General features: G+C 39.9%; 1 protein-coding gene across 1 annotated transcript; it reads left to right on the top strand.

The window, feature by feature from the left end:
- The first annotated feature begins 9,072 nt into the window (after window positions 1-9,072).
- LOC110907252 (extensin-like) lies at window positions 9,073-10,266 on the top strand. Its single transcript, XM_022152259.1, has one exon. The coding sequence runs from the start codon at window positions 9,073-9,075 to the stop codon at window positions 10,264-10,266; it is 1,194 nt and encodes a 397-aa protein (XP_022007951.1).
- The last annotated feature ends 12,276 nt before the right edge of the window (window positions 10,267-22,542 follow it).

Raw genomic sequence — 22,542 nt, 5'->3', positions numbered from 1 at the left:
ACCGGGTGACGGGTAGGATTGGGCATAAGCACGTTAATGGGTGAGTGGAAGTGCGGATAATGTAAAGGTTTTATAGCTATAATGTTCTTGTAAGTTCTGGGCTAAATCGAATGTGTTGTTGAAGAAAATATGAACGGGTCAAACAAGTCATAAATGAATAATAAGTCGATAGTTCACAAGTTAAGAATTTCCTTAATTCGGATATGGGATTTCATGTCCACATGGTAGAATGCGAATTTACAAGCATGTAGGAAGAAACGGGAGGTTAAACGGGTAAACGGTTCAAAAGATACGCACGTTTTAGTGCGTACGGACGACGAAACGAATCTGCAGAAAACTGCAGATTCTAGAGGGCGTCGCCGACGGGTGGGGGGCCGTCGCCGACGGGCAAGGGAAAAACCATTTTTGTGCTGACGGGTTAATCTCCTGTCTACGGGTTTTTGGGCTACGGGTAAATGCAAGGCCCGTCGCCGACGGCCCTAGGGGCGTCGGCGACGACCTTCCCAAGTCCCAAAAAGCTGAAACTTCGTTATTTAAGTTAATTGACGTACCGTGGGATTCGGTTTGATATCCGTGGACTACTGCGGACTTTCCAAACATGATTCTGAGGGTTCTTAAATGTTGATAGGCCAAAAAGCTAAGACTAAGACCCATATTAATAACATATGATTATGTAAGAGGTACGTGTGATCTAGTACATGATCGTTAGAGTATGTGCGTATGTATAAAGATAGGTATAAGTATATGCATGTGTGTAAAGATCGCGGGGAGGTATGTTCATATGTAGATGTGTATGTATGCATGCAAGTAGAGACATGAATGTAGGTGCGTATGTAGAAGTGTATAGATATGTACGAGAATATGTACGTATGTAACAATTTAGGAAGGGTATGTATGTGTGTAGATGTGTACATACGTATGTATAAAGGTACGTATAGAATATGCTTGTATGTTAAGATGTAGGAGAGATATGTTCGTATGTAGATGTGTAGGTATGCATGTGTGTAGAGATGTATGAATGTAAGTGCGTATGTGGAAGTGTATGTATGTATATATGTGGAAGTATAGAAATGTGTGTGCGTATGCAAATGTGTATTAGTGTATGTATAGGAGTACGTGTGATCGTAGACATGAATGTAGGAACGCATGAAAGTAGGTACATGTGTAGAAATGTATTGGTGAATATATGAAGATACGAATGAATGCAGGCATGTATGTTTTGAGGTATGGGGGTATGCGCGGGTACATGTAAGTATGTATGTACGTATGATGTGTGTGTGTAGTATGTGACCAAAAGTGCACGTACGGATGTGCGTAGGTACGATGTAGTATTAATCGTACATGAGGGAATGGGGCTAGTATATATGTGTACATAGCCTTAATATGTTTGAGCACTAAGTTACTAATCATGTGCCTTGAGAATGAAATGAGACTTGCAGGTATGCTATGGTAGTCCCTCGTGAAGTTTTGAGGAATTGGAATGCAAGATTGTACTCGGAAGGATAATCGAAAAGTCTGGCACACATAGAAAGATTGCGGCGTGGTCAATTAATTATGTATGATAGATTATGAATGTAGATTATCAAATTTTAATGATGTGCATGTTGTGGTGAATGTAGGTTACGCGGTCTATCGTCGGTTAAAAGCATTGGAGGATTGAAGATCGAGTCAAGAGCAAAAATTGTACGGGAAGAGTAGTCACGTAGCTCAAACGCGTATATGTAATTGATGTGAAAATTCAGAACGAACGATGTAAACCCTTTAATTAACTTTAAAAATTTCTAGTAACGAACCCCAAGTATGATACATGACTAAGATAGAAAGAAATTTTAAAGGCCCAAATTTTCCGCTGCGTCATTTTAAGGTATTACGTTTTAGGGCGTTACAAGTTGGTATCAGAGCCCTGGTTTGAGAGAATCAAGTAATAGAAAGTAAATGCTTGAACTCAAACCGGTGTGCTCTCGTAATCAAGAACCCGTACAATCCAAGACTCGATCGAGGCCTAAATGCAAAGGCGAATGTAAGTATGTATTAGATTATGTATTTGAAGGAACTAATAGTGTGTTATGTGCAAGGTAAGCTTAAGAGTTTGAAGAGGATGATCCGTGAATACATAATAGGATGAACGCTAAGGCGGGCAAAGGTGCAAATAGGCAAATTAACCCCAGGTACACACTACTAATATGTATGAGTACCGATGTCAAAAGAAAAAGGAAGGGGTCTCCTTGGGAGGGTAATTATTAAACGAAAGACAATGATGTGGTCTTGGGGAAGTTTTAGAAATGTGCACGAAACTGAAACCCATTTCTCGGGCATAAGTCGATGATTACACGAAGGCACGAAACTAGTGTGTGAATTGCGCACCTGGCCAGTACGCAAGAAGCATATGACGTTCGTGAGACCGTGGCAATCATTGCAAGTATGTCCGGTAGAACTGGGTAGCAGGTGGGCGCTATGTTGTAGCGAATGCGAAATAGCAAATCCATTGCGGATTTGGTTATGCTAACGAAGGTTATGAAAAGTTATGCGAGTCGACCGGTTCTAGCGAACAAGTCGAATAAGAATAAGCTACCATCCGTTTTGAACGGGTGATATTGAATGCTCTAATGAATGCTAGAAGCTTAATCCGTTATACGGATTGAAAGAAGAAGTTATGATTAAAAGCGAAAGACCCAATTATTTGGGTAGTGGAATATGTATGCTTAACTCTCGTTGAGAGTGTTTATGCCAAACCCAATTATTTGGGTAGTGGAATGTGTATGCTTAACTCTCCTTGAGAGTGTTTATGCCGAAACCCAATTATTTGGGTAGTCGAATGTGTATGCTTAACTCTCATTGAGAGTGTTTATGCCGAACCCCATTTACTTGGGTAGTTGAATGTGTAAGGAAGAAGAAAACTCATATATGGATAGAATTAAAATGAAGTAATTATGATTCGACAACTAAGGTGACTAACCTTAAAACCTAGTTGCTGAAGGTAGGTAAAACCTTAAGTTTTTGTTAAACACATGTAAGAAAGAAAAGGTACGAATGATATGTTTGAAACCGCTAGATGGATTCAAACATAGAAGGAATGAAGGGTATGGAAGTTACGTTTAAATCCGTGGGACGGATTTAAAACATAAAAGGATGTAATGGTTGCCTTTATAAGTAAGCATTAGTATAAGTTTGAATATATAGGGACGATGAACTTTTACTAACCGGTCAAGGAAATGAGAAGGTTACATGGAAGTATGGCATGGAAAGTATAGATTTGATAAGAAGAAGTCAAACATAGATTCGTGTATAAACGAAAATGAGAAGGGTTTCGGGGACGAAACCTAATTTAAGGGGGGTAGACTTGTAACACCCCAAAACCGGGTTTGGTAAATTAAAACCCGGTTGGTAAAAAGAAAAGAGTTTAATCCCTCACATAATCAAAATGAAACTAGAGGGACCAAAACCGTTAAGTGGGGAAACATGAAATTATAAAAATAAAATTAAAACACCACATACACACATGGTGTGTGTGTGTGTGTCGATGGTCAGGAAGAAGAAAAAGGGGTTCAACCCTAGTTTCACAAAAATCATCAAATTGAGAGGGAAATTCAGCTCGGATCTAATGCATGTACATGAATTCATGATCATCTAGCCCTATAAATCACTTGGTAAGTTGTAATTTATGATTTGGTAATTTCGTATGAAGTGGGTTATGATGGAGTCACGAATTAGTATGAATTGGGTCTGAATATATGTTATAAGCATCATATAGAACATGAACTATACAAGATTTTGATGTCATTTGATGCTTTGACATAAAACCCACTTGTAGTGGTAAGGATGGTGATATGAATGAATTATCCATGTTCAATTCTTGTGTAATTTTGATGTATGATGTGGTATATGATAAATTCTTGTTAGATAAATTGAGCATGATATGAGTTACTTGATGTTTAGTGGTGTTGACGAATGAAATCATGAAGTTGGAAGTGAGGCATGAAATACTTGTACATTATGCTTAGACAGTGGTATGCACACCAAGTGTTTGATGAAATGTCTAGGTGAGATTTCTAGATGAGATTGAATGCATGTAATGGATGAAAATGTATAATATTTGGATGTCATGTAATTGGTTATAATTGAACATGAGAAATATATTTTAGATGAAATACATGTATGATTTTTGGTTGGTTATATGATTTGGTAAAAGGTGTGCATTGGAAGGTTGTACTCTAGGCTGAAGTGGTATGATGTTCACCATATGTTTGAATAATTTCTTAATTGAAATCATGGAGTAATGTACACTAAATGTGAAGCATATGAGATTTGTATAAAGGAGTAATATTGGAACGATATTGGTTTAGCTAATATGTGTTATAGTGTTAGTTGTAGAGACATGAAAATGCTAGTATGAATGAAATGTATTACATATATGTGTGTGTAAGTAATTATATGCGCGTACGTGTGTCCTAGAACATGAGTATGAAATGCATATAGTGTTATTAGTATGGTTAACTTTATCAACGTAACCGTATCGTTATAAGGATGAGAATTTGCACATTTAATAGTTGACTCTCTAGAAAGTCAACGAATGTGAGAATAGTATGGTAGGCTTCCTAACACGAATATAAGACTTGAGAACTCATACGGTACATGTTATATCATTATGTGTTGTGTATGAAGACATGTAGAATTATACGAGCTTGAAAAGATGTGATTGTTGATCTATGCCTTATGTTGTTAAAACTTTGATTAATGAAAGTCTAATGTAAGGTATGAATTAGAAATGATGGATGATATGTATGAGTTTGTATGCTAACAAAGAATATGGATGTGGTGACATGAAAGGATAGGAACTACATTAACACGTACTCAAGCATGGAAGGCTAACGGGTCAAGATGAGGCAAGGAAGCGGCTACGAACACGGATGCACAAGGTAAGTGATTTCCGGAATCACTTCTTAATTTGTTAAGTAAGGTTACGTTCTAGTTAATTAGCATAATGGTTGAGACAAATAATGGATGGGTGGTACGAAACCAACGATTTTGCTAAGTAGATGTAATGGGTCAAAATGAGGTCTTGATGTTATGATGAAACGAAGAATAAGAAGTGTCTACGGAATGGTAACCGGGTGACGGGTAGGATTGGGCATAAGCACGTTAATGGGTGAGTGGAAGTGCGGATAATGTAAAGGTTTTATAGCTATAATGTTCTTGTAAGTTCTGGGCTAAATCGAATGTGTTGTTGAAGAAAATATGAACGGGTCAAACAAGTCATAAATGAATAATAAGTCGATAGTTCACAAGTTAAGAATTTCCTTAATTCGGATATGGGATTTCATGTCCACATGGTAGAATGCGAATTTACAAGCATGTAGGAAGAAACGGGAGGTTAAACGGGTAAACGGTTCAAAAGATACGCACGTTTTAGTGCGTACGGACGACGAAACGAATCTGCAGAAAACTGCAGATTCTAGAGGGCGTCGCCGACGGGTGGGGGGCCGTCGCCGACGGGCAAGGGAAAAACCATTTTTGTGCTGACGGGTTAATCTCCTGTCTACGGGTTTTTGGGCTACGGGTAAATGCAAGGCCCGTCGCCGACGGCCCTAGGGGCGTCGGCGACGACCTTCCCAAGTCCCAAAAAGCTGAAACTTCGTTATTTAAGTTAATTGACGTACCGTGGGATTCGGTTTGATATCCGTGGACTACTGCGGACTTTCCAAACATGATTCTGAGGGTTCTTAAATGTTGATAGGCCAAAAAGCTAAGACTAAGACCCATATTAATAACATATGATTATGTAAGAGGTACGTGTGATCTAGTACATGATCGTTAGAGTATGTGCGTATGTATAAAGATAGGTATAAGTATATGCATGTGTGTAAAGATCGCGGGGAGGTATGTTCATATGTAGATGTGTATGTATGCATGCAAGTAGAGACATGAATGTAGGTGCGTATGTAGAAGTGTATAGATATGTACGAGAATATGTACGTATGTAACAATTTAGGAAGGGTATGTATGTGTGTAGATGTGTACATACGTATGTATAAAGGTACGTATAGAATATGCTTGTATGTTAAGATGTAGGAGAGATATGTTCGTATGTAGATGTGTAGGTATGCATGTGTGTAGAGATGTATGAATGTAAGTGCGTATGTGGAAGTGTATGTATGTATATATGTGGAAGTATAGAAATGTGTGTGCGTATGCAAATGTGTATTAGTGTATGTATAGGAGTACGTGTGATCGTAGACATGAATGTAGGAACGCATGAAAGTAGGTACATGTGTAGAAATGTATTGGTGAATATATGAAGATACGAATGAATGCAGGCATGTATGTTTTGAGGTATGGGGGTATGCGCGGGTACATGTAAGTATGTATGTACGTATGATGTGTGTGTGTAGTATGTGACCAAAAGTGCACGTACGGATGTGCGTAGGTACGATGTAGTATTAATCGTACATGAGGGAATGGGGCTAGTATATATGTGTACATAGCCTTAATATGTTTGAGCACTAAGTTACTAATCATGTGCCTTGAGAATGAAATGAGACTTGCAGGTATGCTATGGTAGTCCCTCGTGAAGTTTTGAGGAATTGGAATGCAAGATTGTACTCGGAAGGATAATCGAAAAGTCTGGCACACATAGAAAGATTGCGGCGTGGTCAATTAATTATGTATGATAGATTATGAATGTAGATTATCAAATTTTAATGATGTGCATGTTGTGGTGAATGTAGGTTACGCGGTCTATCGTCGGTTAAAAGCATTGGAGGATTGAAGATCGAGTCAAGAGCAAAAATTGTACGGGAAGAGTAGTCACGTAGCTCAAACGCGTATATGTAATTGATGTGAAAATTCAGAACGAACGATGTAAACCCTTTAATTAACTTTAAAAATTTCTAGTAACGAACCCCAAGTATGATACATGACTAAGATAGAAAGAAATTTTAAAGGCCCAAATTTTCCGCTGCGTCATTTTAAGGTATTACGTTTTAGGGCGTTACACGTTAATCGCTTAAATTAGACCATAATGCCCTTATGACCATACAACGAGAATTTTGAAAATGTGGAAGTACAATAATCTTAGTTACTGATCATTAAACATGTACGTAAATTTTCACGTCAATCGGAAGTCTAGATTAAGAGATACGCGCATTAGCGTAAATAATAAGCTTTTTATTAATTAAACGGCGCGATTAGCGCATAGCCTATCTAAACCCGATTTTCGGTACCAAAACTTTTACCCACTGATGTTAAATAATATTTTGGGATTTTTGAAGATTTTTAATTATTTTTAAACTGATCTTAAGCTGGGCTTATCGCATTAATTCGGTTAATACCGAATATGACCTTTTAGGCCATAAAACGAGTTTTACGAGTCCGTTTGATACCAATCCAATTGCCACTGATTTAAAATAATAAATAGAGTGTTTTGAGCCTGTTATGCTGATCAGAAAACTCAGAATGGTATTTTAAACCGTACGTCGCTTAAAACGGCTTCATACGCGTATTAAACGCATAATTTGGGTTTAAAGCCATTTTGGGAAATGAGACTCTTCACCAACTGTTGTGGTCTGTTAAAATTAATAATTTTGCTGATTAAATCAGACCCGTATCTCAGAAGTATTATAAATCTCTTTTATAACCCTTAAAATGACCGAAATACCCCTACGGGGCATATTTAGGGATTAAACTCGTTATGGGCATTATGGAAGATATCATAATGATATCACAACATAATTAAAGCGTATTAACTTAGGAAACCTGTTCGCGACCCTTTCGGTTACCCGTTATGCATTATACGTGTTCGGTTCGGTTTATGTAACTAGTTTGCATAAACTAGCCGAAACGGGTCAAACGATATCATTTTTACCTCAAAATCCAGAATGTGAATAGTAAACCCATATTAAACAAGTCATCAAACTTGTCGGGTCTAAATCATATTCTATCCGGTCTTCGCTTAATCGTGCGTACGAACCGTATCGTTAAAACTGACCGGTCTAAGCTTAAGCTTAATTAAAGACCCGTTAGTATTCTAATAGGTTATATTAAACCTTCGTTCCAGATTAGGAGAACCAGTAAAAGCTACGTGCATTTTGCTTATTGTGATTAATACTTGCATCAGGTAAATACTCTCAACTTATTTTCCCTATACGGGCTTGGGTTACGGTACATAGCGTACCGCTTGATCGAGCATCGAATCTCCACGCTTAGTGGGTAGTTGAATAATTTGATCGGCTCGTTTAAACAGTCTTGTTTACTTTACAGCCTTTGGGGGGTTAATGACCATGTCCCGGATATCCTTGGCATCATCTTACGAGATGGCCACGACCTGAGCACGGGGTGTAGGCGTACTCCCGTGTATAACTCACTTAAAGTGGTGTGTCTATTGATCTTTAACCCGGACAAGATCCGGGCTACTGAACGCATAAGTAACATGTAATTCGTTCACAAGATTATAATGTTAAATAATTCTCCCAAGTTAAATAAATGTTTATGCCTTGTGCATCCAAACCAATTTTTAATCATTTTCCAAAATGAGTCGGTTGATTGTATTTACCAGTGTAAACTGACGTATTTTCCCAAAAAGACTGAATGCAGGTACTAAGCGAAATTGGCTGGATTGTCTCTTAAGCATCAATAAAAAGTCTCGCAAGCTTAGGATGCCAGAAGTCTGTTGAACTATAAATGTTATTTTGTTTCGATCCTACTGTGGATAAACACCGGATATTGTGACTTTGATTACAATAAATAAATTCGGTTGTATCTTATTTTAAATTTGCTTCCGCTGTGCATTATTATATTGTGTTGTTTGACTATTACGTTGCCAACCACGTCACGATACTCCCCCACCGGGCCCACCGGTGACACGTGGAAATCGGGGTGTGACAGGTTGGTATCAGAGCCAACACTGAGTGAATTAAACGCTAGCCTTTTGTGTTTAATCTCAGCTACACAATTGCACAATTCTAAACTTTGAGTCTAGACTTAAAACCTAGGACAAATTCTGCTATTAATTTGACCTTTATTTTTGCATATATTTTGTTTGGTTATCTCATGCCATATTGACAGGAATTGCCAAAAATGCCGCCAAGATTCTTCAGGAGAAGAGGAAGGGGCAAGGGGCCAATCACCGCCCCCAATAATGATGAAGCTGGACCCTCGAATGCGAGAGCTCCATCCACCACGGAGAGTGACGATCCCCAGCAGAACCGGAGGAACCGCTTTGAGCCAGCTCGACGGTCGGTCTCACACAGTTCAACACCTCCTAACCCTTATGGGCCACGATCGGATTACGAGGCCAGCAACCCTCAACCTTCATACATACCATTACAGCGATCCTTATCGCACAACTCCTTCGGTGACCCTACACCAGTTTTTAGGGGCCGGTTTAACCCGGCAAACTTCCTACAAGAACCAGGAAATTTTAACCCATTAGGTCCAGAAGATCATTTCTCTGGAGATCATGCGGACGACATGGACGAGGATACGGACCCTGTCGAGCCTGCCAGTGGCACACCAAACCACCCGATAGAGATCTCTGACGGATCTTCCTTTCACGGATCGCCCTATGTTGGTCCTGATAGCTTTCAAGCCATGTTTACCAGGCACGAATGGTACTATACGCCTCCTCGCCATTCGCCGCCTCAGCAGCAGCAACAGCAGCAACAAGATTCCCCTGAGGATCCAAGGTTCGTGGCAGTCACGCCACCACCTCCTCCGCCACCAGTTCAACCGGCACCCCCGCAACCACCAAGGCGTAGGAGAACCGGAGCGCGCATGTCTGTGCGAACAGGAGACTTTCATTTTAGTTCTCCACGCCAATCAAGTGCCAGCCACTACCCGCCACATCAAGAAGATCCACAAATGGGTGGGCCTTCGCAACCAGTTGCACCGCAACCCCCGCCTATGGGTTTTGATAACCCAATTCCGGCATACACGAGTTCCATGGCGTATAACCCGTTCGAACCGCCAGTGCACAACAACTACAACTATGCCGAAGCAGACCCGTACATGGTAACGGCTAACTATAACACTCAAGGACCCTATGGAGATCCATGGGGAGTAGGATACCCAACTCGTGGGTACCCGATACCTCCCAGACCTATTGTTCGGGCACAATCGCAACCACCAAGGTTCTCCCCACCAGAGCATGAAGAAATTCTGCAAAGATTGGACTATGTAGAGCGAGAATTTCACAGGGAGCGAAGGGAGCGAGAAACGTTCTTCCAGGGACTGACAAGCTTGATCAAAGGGAAGAGCAAGAAGGACCGCTGACTCCTTCCAACTGTTGTTAAGCCCCTGCGTGGGCATATCTTATTGTATAAACCCCTGCGTGGGTATGTATGTAGGTATGTATGTTTAATTTGACCCCTGCGTGGGTCTATCTTTCTGTCAACCCCTGCGAGGGTATTTTATTGTGTAAGTCCCTGCGTGGACTATTATGTTATTAGGCCCCTGCGTGGGCATGTGTTGCTATTAAACCCCTGCGTGGGTATGTGTGTTATTGAGCCCCTGCGTGGGCAAGTATTTGTTTAAACCCCTGCGTGGGTAAATGTTGTTTGAAAAGACCCGTTTAGGGCAGCGTGTAACCTATGTATAATTAATGGAATGTTTGTGTTAAAAAAAAAAAAATTTCATGTTTGCCTTATGTGCATAATTAATTTATATTCATTCCTATTGAAAATAATCTGCCTATTTAAATATTAATTAAGAATCTTAAGTGTGAAACCTAGCCCTCGAGTCAATTGAAAGACCGGGCCAAGATGGTAAGACCCGTTTAAAAGATTCAAATCCCTGTTAACATCTTAAAACATGTTAACACTCCTGGCAGAAGTGATTCGTTAAAATCATATGTCATTCTTATATATATAAGGATTCTTTAGAAGATTCCAAACCCAATTATATGATCTCTGAATCATGGGTTGAGAGCATCAATTAAGATGGTCATAATTTACCATACGTGGTAATATGGTGCCTACGAGCCCAGCTCACTTCCATATGAGCCATAAGGCAGAGGTAGCTATGACTCCCTGTCTGATGAGGGTAAAGAACTTGGTTCAAACCTTAAAAGTCTTGATTCTCTGAAATCATAGCTTAAAATTCAAATTGTCCATGTGACTAAGCCTTATGTGCTAATATATATTGTTATTGTTTACAATTAGGATAAATTTTAATTGAAATCCTAAATTAATACGATTAATAAGTTAACCAAATATGGTCTCTGATTACCATGGTTAACGAGTTACCCTAAGGGGTAATTCCTTAAAAACTCCCAAATAAAACATTGTCCTTGTTTTCTGCAACAGCTCAATCCAAATGGCTGACTCAAATGAAATAAATAGCCATCCAGTGGAGCAAAATGGGAACGGCCAGATTACGTTAACGGGTGCTGAATTAAAAGCGATCATAGACGGCGCTGTTACACAGGCTTTGGAAAGGCAATATGAGGAATACAGTGGTACTCGAAGTAGGACCCACTCTGCGCCACATTCAAAGCCCAAGACACATTCTGAGGCTCATAGCAAGCCTCCTCCCAAAAAGAATGGACCCAAGAAAGATGGTGATGACCGTCAGTCCACCAACCATCAAAGTGACCCATCTCAACAATTAGTACTTCATCAAGAACCCCGTAACAAGGGTTGCACCTATAAGTACTTCGTGTCTTGCAAGCCCAGGGATTTTACTGGGGAAAAGGGGGCCGTCGACTATATGACTTGGCTGGACGAGATGGACACGGTGGTAGATATCAGCGGGTGCGCTGAAAGGGATGTAGTTAAGTTTGTGTCACAATCCTTCAAGGGTGAAGCGTTAGCATGGTGGAGATCTCTGATTGAGGCCACCGGAAAAATCCCATTGTATAATATGTCGTGGGATCAATTTGTCGCCCTAATCAAGGATAACTACTGCCCTCAACATGAGGTGGAGAAGATAGAATCTGACTTTCTATCGTTGGTGATGACGAACCTAGACTGTCAAGCTTACCTGACAAGCTTCAATACGCTGTCCCGGTTGGTTCCTTACCTGGTAACCCCGGAACCAAAAAGAATCGCTCGCTTTATCGGAGGTTTAGCCCCGGAAATCAAGGCAAGCGTAAAAGCTTCTCGGCCAGCTACCTTCAGGTCTGTAGCTGACATTTCCTTATCCCTCACTCTGGATGCGGTCAGGCAGAGATCACTGAGGAATAAGGAGGCCGAGAAAAGGAAGCGTGAAGACGATGGTTCGCGGAAGTCGAACAAGAAGCACCGTGGGAGCGGTGACAACAAGAAAGGGTCGGAGTCGAGGAAGGATGGGCATAATTCTGGTGAAAAGCCCAAGTGTAAAATTTGCAAGAAGCAGCACTATGGAAAGTGCAGACTGGAGTCAAACTCTCAGACTCAGTCAAAACCTTTTGCTTGTGGAATTTGCAAGTCCACGGATCACAAAACCCTGGATTGCAAAAAGATAAAAGACGCAACGTGCTACCGTTGCAATGAAAAGGGGCACATCAAGACCAACTGCCCAAAGTACAACAAGAAGCCTGAGGAGGTTAAGAAGACTAATGCTAGAGTCTTCAAAATGGACGCGAAAGAGGCTGTGCAAGACGATAATGTCATAACAGGTACATTCCTTGTAAATGATGTCTTTGCAAGAGTACTTTTTGATTCAGGAGCAGATAAGTCTTTCGTAGATCATAAATTTTGTGAATTGCTGAAATTACCTGTCAAAGCCTTAAAAGTAAATTATGAGGTAGAGTTAGCAGATGGAACCATAGAACCCGTCTCAACTATGTTAGATGGATGTGTTATATCCATTAAGAACCATTATTTTCCTCTGTCTCTACTTCCGTTTAAATTGGCTGGTTTTGACATAGTTCTGGGTATGGACTGGTTATCTCATAACCAGGCCCAAATTGTCTGCAACCAGAAGCAAGTGGTAATAAAGTCTCCGTCTGGAGAGCCCCTTACCATTCGGGGAGATACCCAGTATGGGCTGCCTGAGCAGGTGACTATGCTCAAGGCTTCCAAGTGTTTGAAGAAGGGGTGTGTCATTTACATGGCGCAAGTGATCATTGACGAGCCTAAACCAAAGTTAGAAGACATCCCTGTCATTTCTGAATACCCAGAAGTGTTTCCTGAAGATCTACCTGGTCTACCACCAGATAGACAAGTCGAATTCAGGATCGATATCATCCCCGGAGCGGCACCAGTTGCTAGAGCACCATACAGGTTCGCACCCACAGAAATGAAGGAGTTGCGGACGCAGCTAGATGAATTGCTGGCTAAAGGTTTCATTAGACCTAGTTCATCTCCTTGGGGAGCGCCAATTTTGTTTGTCAAGAAGAAGGATGGGTCGATGCGTCTGTGCATTGACTATCGCGAGCTTAATAAAGTCACGATCAAGAATAGGTATCCTCTGCCCAGAATCGACGATTTGTTCGATCAGCTGCAAGGGGCAAGTTACTTCTCAAAAATTGATTTGAGGTCAGGCTACCATCAATTGAAGGTCAAAGATGAAGACGTTCACAAAACTGCATTTAGGACTCGTTACGGACACTACGAGTTCCTAGTGATGCCTTTTGGGCTCACTAATGCACCAGCCGCGTTCATGGATCTCATGAATCGCGTCTGCAAGCCATACTTGGATAAATTTGTCATCGTTTTCATCGACGACATTCTTATTTATTCTAAGAACCAAGCTGACCATGAGAAACACCTTCGTTGTATTCTCAAACTTCTACGTCAGGAGAAGCTCTATGCCAAATTCTCTAAGTGTGAATTTTGGCTACGAGAAGTCCAATTTCTTGGACATGTGGTCAGTAAGAGTGGTATCCAAGTGGATCCCGCTAAAGTAGAAGCTGTTATGAATTGGCAAGAGCCAAAGACGCCTACGGAGATACGTAGCTTCCTGGGATTGGCAGGATATTACAGGCGTTTCATCGAAAATTTTTCAAGGATTGCTGCACCCCTAACTTCTCTAACTAAGAAGAAGATTAAGTTCGTTTGGGGCCCTAAGCAGCAAGAAGCATTCGATATTCTCAAGCAGAAGTTGAGCAACGCTCCTGTACTGACTTTACCTGAAGGCACTGAAGAATTCGTAGTTTACTGCGATGCTTCACACACCGGTATGGGGTGTGTGCTTATGCAGAAAGGCAAGGTTATTGCCTATGCGTCACGACAATTAAAGGTGCATGAAAAGAACTACACCACCCATGATTTGGAATTGGGTGCCGTCGTGTTCGCGCTGAAATTGTGGAGGCACTATCTTTATGGAATCAAGTTTGTGATCTATTCTGATCACAAGAGCCTCCAGCATTTGTTTAACCAGAAGGAATTAAACATGAGGCAACGCCGTTGGATGGAGACCTTGAATGATTATGATTGTGAAATCAGATACCATCCCGGCAAGGCGAATGTAGTCGCCGATGCCTTGAGTCGTAAGGAAAGGGTGAAACCCATCCGAATCAATGCCAAAAGCATAGAAGTGAGGAACAACCTAATGGAAAGGTTGTTAGCTGCACAGAAGGAAGCTGTGTTGGAAGCCAATTACCCGAATGAAAAGTTAGGAGTAACTGAGGAGCAGTTGACTCTTAGCAGAGACGGAATTTTAAGATTAAACGGACGAATATGGGTTCCAGTTCATGGAGGACTACGAGATGTTATCCTCCAGGAAGCCCATAGCTCCAAATATTCCATTCACCCTGGAGCTGATAAGATGTACCAAGATCTGAAGGCAAATTATTGGTGGATAGGCTTGAAAAAGTCGGTAGCCGCCCATGTAGCCAAATGCTTGACTTGTGCACAAGTCAAAGCTGAGCATCAAAAGCCGTCAGGCTTGCTACAACAGTCTAAACTTCCCGAGTGGAAGTGGGAATGTGTAACTATGGATTTTATTGCCAAGTTACCCAAGACGAGGAAAGGAAATGATACAATATGGGTTATAGTTGATCGACTGACTAAGTCAGCACATTTCTTACCCATCAAAGAGACTTATAGCTCAGATATGTTAGCCCAGCTATACGTTGATAAGATTGTAGCCTTGCATGGCATACCTGTGTCTATTATCTCTGATAGAGATACTAGATACACGTCACATTTTTGGAAGAGTTTCCAACAATCTTTGGGCACACGTCTAAATTTTAGTACGGCTTATCATCCTCAGACTGACGGTCAGAGTGAACGTACTATTCAAACGTTGGAAGACATGTTGCGGGCGTGTGCGATCGATTTGGGTGATAGTTGGGATAAGAACCTCCCATTAATCGAATTCTCCTACAACAATAGCTACCATACCAGTATTAAGGCTGCGCCCTTCGAGGCATTATATGGTAGGAAGTGTAGATCGCCCGTCTGTTGGGCGGAAGTAGGGGATGTCCAGTTAACAGGACCAGAGATAGTGTTCGAAACAACGGATAAGATTGTCCAGATTCGTGACCGTCTCAAAGCTGCCCGAGATAGGCAGAAGAGTTACGCTGATCCAAGGCGTAAGGATTTTCACTTCGAAGTAGGTGACAAAGTCCTACTTAAAGTGTCACCCTGGAAGGGGGTGATGCGGTTTGGTAAGAAAGGCAAGCTAAGCCCGAGATACATAGGACCTTTCGAGGTTGTCGAACGTGTCGGGTCAGTTGCCTACAAGCTGAACTTACCAGAAGAGCTCAGTGGAATTCACAATGTGTTCCACATCTGCAATTTGAAGAAATGCATCGCTGATGAATCACTGGTAATGCCACATACAGATGTGCGTATAGATGAGAGCCTGAAATTTGTGGAAAAACCATTGTCGATTGAAGATCGACAGGTTAAGAAGCTTCGTAGGAAGCATGTACCTATTGTAAAGGTCAAATGGGATGCCCGTAGAGGTCCCGAGTATACGTGGGAAGTCGAATCCACGATGAAAGAAAAGTACCCTTATTTATTCCAGTAAATCTCGGGTCGAGATTTATTTTAAGGGGGTGAGGATGTAACACCTCGGAAATTCACGTCCTATAATGTGTGCACACGTGTCAAATGTTTAAACGTGTGGAAGAAATATTATAGAAGGACTAAAGTTGACAAACATGCAAAGTATGTGAATATACGTATCCTAAGTGTCAACTGTGAATAAACATAATGTACATTAACCCTACACGATGCTCATACCTCCAAACGAATAAATCATGGATCATACGAAGCTAAAAGTGAGAGAGTTCAAATTACAGGGGCTAAATGTGTCAACATGTTTAAATTATACCTCTGAGTGACCTTTTGACAAACCCGAAGCCTTGTAACGGTTAATTATGCTCACTAGAATACACGGTTTAAATTTCGTAAAGTTTCGGTAATGTGTGAGAAAGTTGTGATCTGATTCGTGTGCGAGGGGTTAAAGTGTCAACATTGAAAATTAGGCCTTTTCGGGTAACAATAAAAGTTAACCGGGGACTTAACAAAGTGGGAAAATGTCTTAAAGCCCTTACATGTTAATTTCAAGGGCTCAATGTGCAAAACAAGACATGAAAACGACCTTTAGAAGGGCCAGGGACCAAAACTGCAATTAAATAAAAGTTTTGTTGGATGACCCTAGGGGCTCGCGTAGCGCGAGCACTAACTACTCATGCAGTAGCGCTACACCACTGCCATGTCTGGACAGAAACTGATTTTCTTTGATCTTTTGCCTGCCATAGCCTGTATGCTCGACCTTTAACCAAGTTTCCTCATCCCTTGACCCCTAAAACAACCCCTAAACTTGTAGGACACCTGTGGGAATGTTGTGGTGAGTCCTAGACTTGTTTGTCAATCATCTATGGTGTCTTAGTCCACTATATAAAGGACCTTCAAGTCACAACCTTTCCTCACACCATTTACAAGCAATCTGAGCATTGGAGGAGCTTACAAGCAGATCAAGGGCCTTCCTAATCAACCATTAATCATCTAGTAAGTTGCCTAACCCTTCTAAATTAATTCTAGCTGTATAAATAGCTTAAAAGTCAATATATCGTGCTTAACGGTTGACTTCGTGATTAAGTGTCGATAGCTCAGTCGTATGTCAAATTAAACGTACCGTTAGATAGGTAATTATATGGGTATTAAACCCTTATAAGGGCAAGTACCAATTCCAGACCTAACTAGGTCGTTTGTCGGGTCAAACGTTGACCGAAAAAGTCAACAGAATTACAAAATACGATTTAATGCACGATTAATGATCCGAGAGGTGTGTAACCTGTTTTAACCTTAATATAACATGGTAATAAGTATAAAAACTTGTCTACGCTTGCCCGACTCGACAAATTTCTGTTTAAACCCGGTTCGGAACCGAAAGGCGCAAAACCTTGACTTTTGCTTTGACTTCGGTTCTGACCCGTTTTAGTTTGATTCGAAGATGCCTTAGTGCTTCATTAGGGTAGGGTTGCATGATAGGATAAGTCTCTGTACTTGTTTCGTTGATTATCCGATGCATGCACACGTTCCCGTTAATCGCTTAAATTAGACCATAATGCCCTTATGACCATACAACGAGAATTTTGAAAATGTGGAAGTACAATAATCTTAGTTACTGATCATTAAACATGTACGTAAATTTTCACGTCAATCGGAAGTCTAGATTAAGAGATACGCGCATTAGCGTAAATAATAAGCTTTTTATTAATTAAACGGCGCGATTAGCGCATAGCCTATCTAAACCCGATTTTCGGTACCAAAACTTTTACCCACTGATGTTAAATAATATTTTGGGATTTTTGAAGATTTTTAATTATTTTTAAACTGATCTTAAGCTAGGCTTATCGCATTAATTCGGTTAATACCGAATATGACCTTTTAGGCCATAAAACGAGTTTTACGAGTCCGTTTGATACCAATCCAATTGCCACTGATTTAAAATAATAAATAGAGTGTTTTGAGCCTGTTATGCTGATCAGAAAACTCAGAATGGTATTTTAAACCGTACGTCGCTTAAAACGGCTTCATACGCGTATTAAACGCATAATTTGGGTTTAAAGCCATTTTGGGAAATGAGACTCTTCACCAACTGTTGTGGTCTGTTAAAATTAATAATTTTGCTGATTAAATCAGACCCGTATCTCAGAAGTATTATAAATCTCTTTTATAACCCTTAAAATGACCGAAATACCCCTACGGGGCATATTTAGGGATTAAACTCGTTATGGGCATTATGGAAGATATCATAATGATATCACAACATAATTAAAGCGTATTAACTTAGGAAACCTGTTCGCGACCCTTTCGGTTACCCGTTATGCATTATACGTGTTCGGTTCGGTTTATGTAACTAGTTTGCATAAACTAGCCGAAACGGGTCAAACGATATCATTTTTACCTCAAAATCCAGAATGTGAATAGTAAACCCATATTAAACAAGTCATCAAACTTGTCGGGTCTAAATCATATTCTATCCGGTCTTCGCTTAATCGTGCGTACGAACCGTATCGTTAAAACTGACCGGTCTAAGCTTAAGCTTAATTAAAGACCCGTTAGTATTCTAATAGGTTATATTAAACCTTCGTTCCAGATTAGGAGAACCAGTAAAAGCTACGTGCATTTTGCTTATTGTGATTAATACTTGCATCAGGTAAATACTCTCAACTTATTTTCCCTATACGGGCTTGGGTTACGGTACATAGCGTACCGCTTGATCGAGCATCGAATCTCCACGCTTAGTGGGTAGTTGAATAATTTGATCGGCTCGTTTAAACAGTCTTGTTTACTTTACAGCCTTTGGGGGGTTAATGACCATGTCCCGGATATCCTTGGCATCATCTTACGAGATGGCCACGACCTGAGCACGGGGTGTAGGCGTACTCCCGTGTATAACTCACTTAAAGTGGTGTGTCTATTGATCTTTAACCCGGACAAGATCCGGGCTACTGAACGCATAAGTAACATGTAATTCGTTCACAAGATTATAATGTTAAATAATTCTCCCAAGTTAAATAAATGTTTATGCCTTGTGCATCCAAACCAATTTTTAATCATTTTCCAAAATGAGTCGGTTGATTGTATTTACCAGTGTAAACTGACGTATTTTCCCAAAAAGACTGAATGCAGGTACTAAGCGAAATTGGCTGGATTGTCTCTTAAGCATCAATAAAAAGTCTCGCAAGCTTAGGATGCCAGAAGTCTGTTGAACTATAAATGTTATTTTGTTTCGATCCTACTGTGGATAAACACCGGATATTGTGACTTTGATTACAATAAATAAATTCGGTTGTATCTTATTTTAAATTTGCTTCCGCTGTGCATTATTATATTGTGTTGTTTGACTATTACGTTGCCAACCACGTCACGATACTCCCCCACCGGGCCCACCGGTGACACGTGGAAATCGGGGTGTGACACCGGAGAAACCGGATAAAACAGTAGGAACTAGAGTACGACCCATACCAGAAGAAGACGAAAGAGACGAACACTACCATATAATCCAAAACCCTAGTGGACCCAATGTCTACATGTGAGTACAGTTCGTACCCATTAAAGGTACATGCCGTACCTATTAAATGAAAATACGGGTTGGACCAACTTTGAAACCCTAAAAAGCCTATAAAAGGAATATGACGGCTAAGAAACCCTAGAGAATGAAACTGGGTGACTGTAAAAGCAAAAAAGGTGTGGTTTGGATTCGAGCAACACAACCAAAGATCTAACATATAAGAAGTCGTTCTTACGATTCTTACTGAGTTAGATACTTTTTATTTCTGTTTCCCCTAATCTCATGTATTCAATGAACTCTATTAGTTTTGATTTGATTATAGCTAGCTAACCAGGTTATAGCCAGTTAGGTCTTAACTCCTAAGAGCAATTTTACTCCTAAGTGAAGATTGTAGTGGATCTCTGGTCTTAACTCTCCTAAGAGCAATTTTACTAAGTGAGAATGAGAGCAATTTTAGGGCTTTCCTAAAATTGTTTGCATAACAAGAAAAAGATAGGAAAGAGAAAAAAAAACAGTAAATCGCCGTTTTAGTCCCTGTAATTTGTTTTTTTGTTATTTTTATCCTACCCCCTAACCCTGTCCAAAAAAAGTCATTAACTCATAGTTATTTTGTTCTGATTACAAATATATTTTATTTCTGTCATTTTCATTCAAAACCCTTTTTGTGTTTACCTTTTTTTAATCATATATATTTATCTTTTACATTTTCTTTTATCATGGATTGTTGACGGGATACTATGTTTGATGAGTTAAATGAGCCTTGGATGCAAATCAATCCCCCTGATGAAGATGATAATGGAGAACAAGAACCACCAGAAGAACCCAGAGGAGTATAAGAACTACCACCACCACAAGATTTTTTTTCCACAACTCAATGCAGAAGATATAGAGTTTATGAATGACTTCTTTCGGGAGCATTTTTTCCACAACTCAACACAGAAGATATAGAGCTTATGAATAACTTCTTTGGGGAGTATGGTAACAACAGGGAAGGCGGTGGTAACGCGGGAGGTGGTAACGTGGGCGGTGGTAACGTGGACGGTGGTAACGCGGGCGGTGGTAACGTGGACGAGCCACCGCTACTGCCACCATTAGTACCTTCGCACCCGAGGAGGCCTGCTTCAATCATATATTATCAAGAAGCGTTAACAAGGATCAGTGAAAACATTGCTACAGTGCATGATCACATAAATGCAGGAAATTTGGATTTCGATTTAGGGGCCATTCAAGTTTCAAATGCCCATGTTTTTTAAGATTTACGAAATGCAGTGCTTCTTATGTAATGGACACCAAATACGCGGAAACATCTCAATGACAGGGAACATTTATCAGATTATTTTGGGTTGGCGCAGCCGCAAGTCAGATTACATACAAGAAGTAAGACTTTTTTTAGGGTTGCTAAACGGGTTGTGTTAGCGGGTTTAACCCGACCCGAAAATTTTAAACGAACCCAAACCCAAAAATCATGTCATATTACACCTGAACCGAATACTCGCAACCTAACCCGACCAGGTGAATCCGAATTTTTTTATTTTTTATCAACAAGCTACTAATATTATTTGTATAAATTTCAACTTATGATCAACAATAACATTAATTATTATATATATTTATTAATTTCAACCTATTAAAAACAATAGCATTAATTATTATATATATTAAAGTATGTGGTTCTTCTATGTTCAAAACAACAATTTACATAAAATATATTTAAGTGTTTCTAATCTCTCTCAATTAACTATGTTCTTGTTATTATATTTAAAAAAAACTCTTCACTTTTATGTAATTCAGTTAACTTCCTTTTAAAAAAACTACCATTTAAGATTTTTTAGACGCTTTTATAAAATTTTGAACATACCACTGCAACGTACTTATTTTTTATCTACGTTTCATTAAAAGTCCTGTTCTGAACGTGTCAAACGTAATTGATTTTTTTTTGTTTTTCATCTTGTGCAAACAACTTCTGTAGCCATATAGTGTATCTTTTCTATATCGTAAGCTATGACGAATCGAGCTGATATCGTCCGAACAATGCCGGTTCCACATCGATTTCAACCGAACAAGATACTTTTACGGTACTTTTATGTAAAACACGTGTTGATGTCCTTTTGGGCATATCGTGACTTTTTTAGGGTTTTATCTTTTAGTTGCTATAACTAGGGGTGCTAAACGGGTCGTGTTCGCGAGTCCAACCCGACTTGAACCCGATCGTGTCACCTAATCCCGAACACGACCCTAATATTCGCGGGTTGACCCGAACATGACCCGAATTGTTTTATTTTTTATTTTCTTTCACATATTAATATTTTAAAATTAAATTTTACAACAAAAAATACAAATGTATACAAAATAATTACATTTTATTTAGAGTAAACTGCTAAAATGGTTCCTGGGGTTTGATCGCTTTTGCCACTTTAGTCCAAAACTCAAACCTTTTGAATCTAGGTCCCTGTTGTTTCAATTTTGTTGCCATTTTCATCCAAAATCAAAATCTGGTCAGATTTTGAGTTAGGATCCAGTTTTTTTTTTTTTTTTTTTTTTTTTGTCTTTTCCTCCCTTTTAATGAAGGGCAAAATGGTCTTTTAACTTTTTATTCTAACAAATAAAAAAAATCTGACAATTTTGCTCTTTACTAAAAGGGAGGAAAAGACAAAAAAAAAGTTGGATATTAACTGAAAAAATCTGACCAGATTTTACTTTTGGATGAAAATGGCAACAAAATTGGAACCACGAGGACCCAGATTCAAAAGGTTTGAATTTTTGACTAAAGTGGCAAAAGCGACTAAACCTCAGGGACCATTTTGGCAGTTTACTCTTTTATTTATAAAATCTGATGTCATTCTCTTTTAAGTTATACATTTATTGCATAAAACACCCAACTATTTTAACTTATAATATAAAAATACATTTTGAAAAAATAAAATATAATATAAGTTGGTTACCCGACGGGTTCAGCCTGAACCCGACCCGTTTAGCTAAACGGGTTCGCGGGTTTAATCCGAAACTGACCGAACCCCAAACCTGCAAATTTCGTGTTAGGTTCGTGTTGGGTTTCCAGGTTGTTAGACTGAACCGGTACCGACACCGAAAAAATTCGGTACCGGTACCGGTACCGGTGTCGGTACCCAGTACCAAATGCTCATCCTTATTCTA

This window comes from Helianthus annuus, chromosome 14 (assembly GCF_002127325.2).
Source record: "Helianthus annuus cultivar XRQ/B chromosome 14, HanXRQr2.0-SUNRISE, whole genome shotgun sequence".
Classification (NCBI taxonomy): Eukaryota; Viridiplantae; Streptophyta; class Magnoliopsida; order Asterales; family Asteraceae; genus Helianthus; species Helianthus annuus.
This window is presented reverse-complemented; position numbering and strand designations above follow the sequence as displayed.

What these genes read in the sequence shown, in the direction of transcription:
- LOC110907252 (XM_022152259.1), top strand. Translation starts at nt 9,073, where the DNA reads ATGCCGCCAAGATTCTTCAGGAGAAGAGGAAGGGGCAAGGGGCCAATC.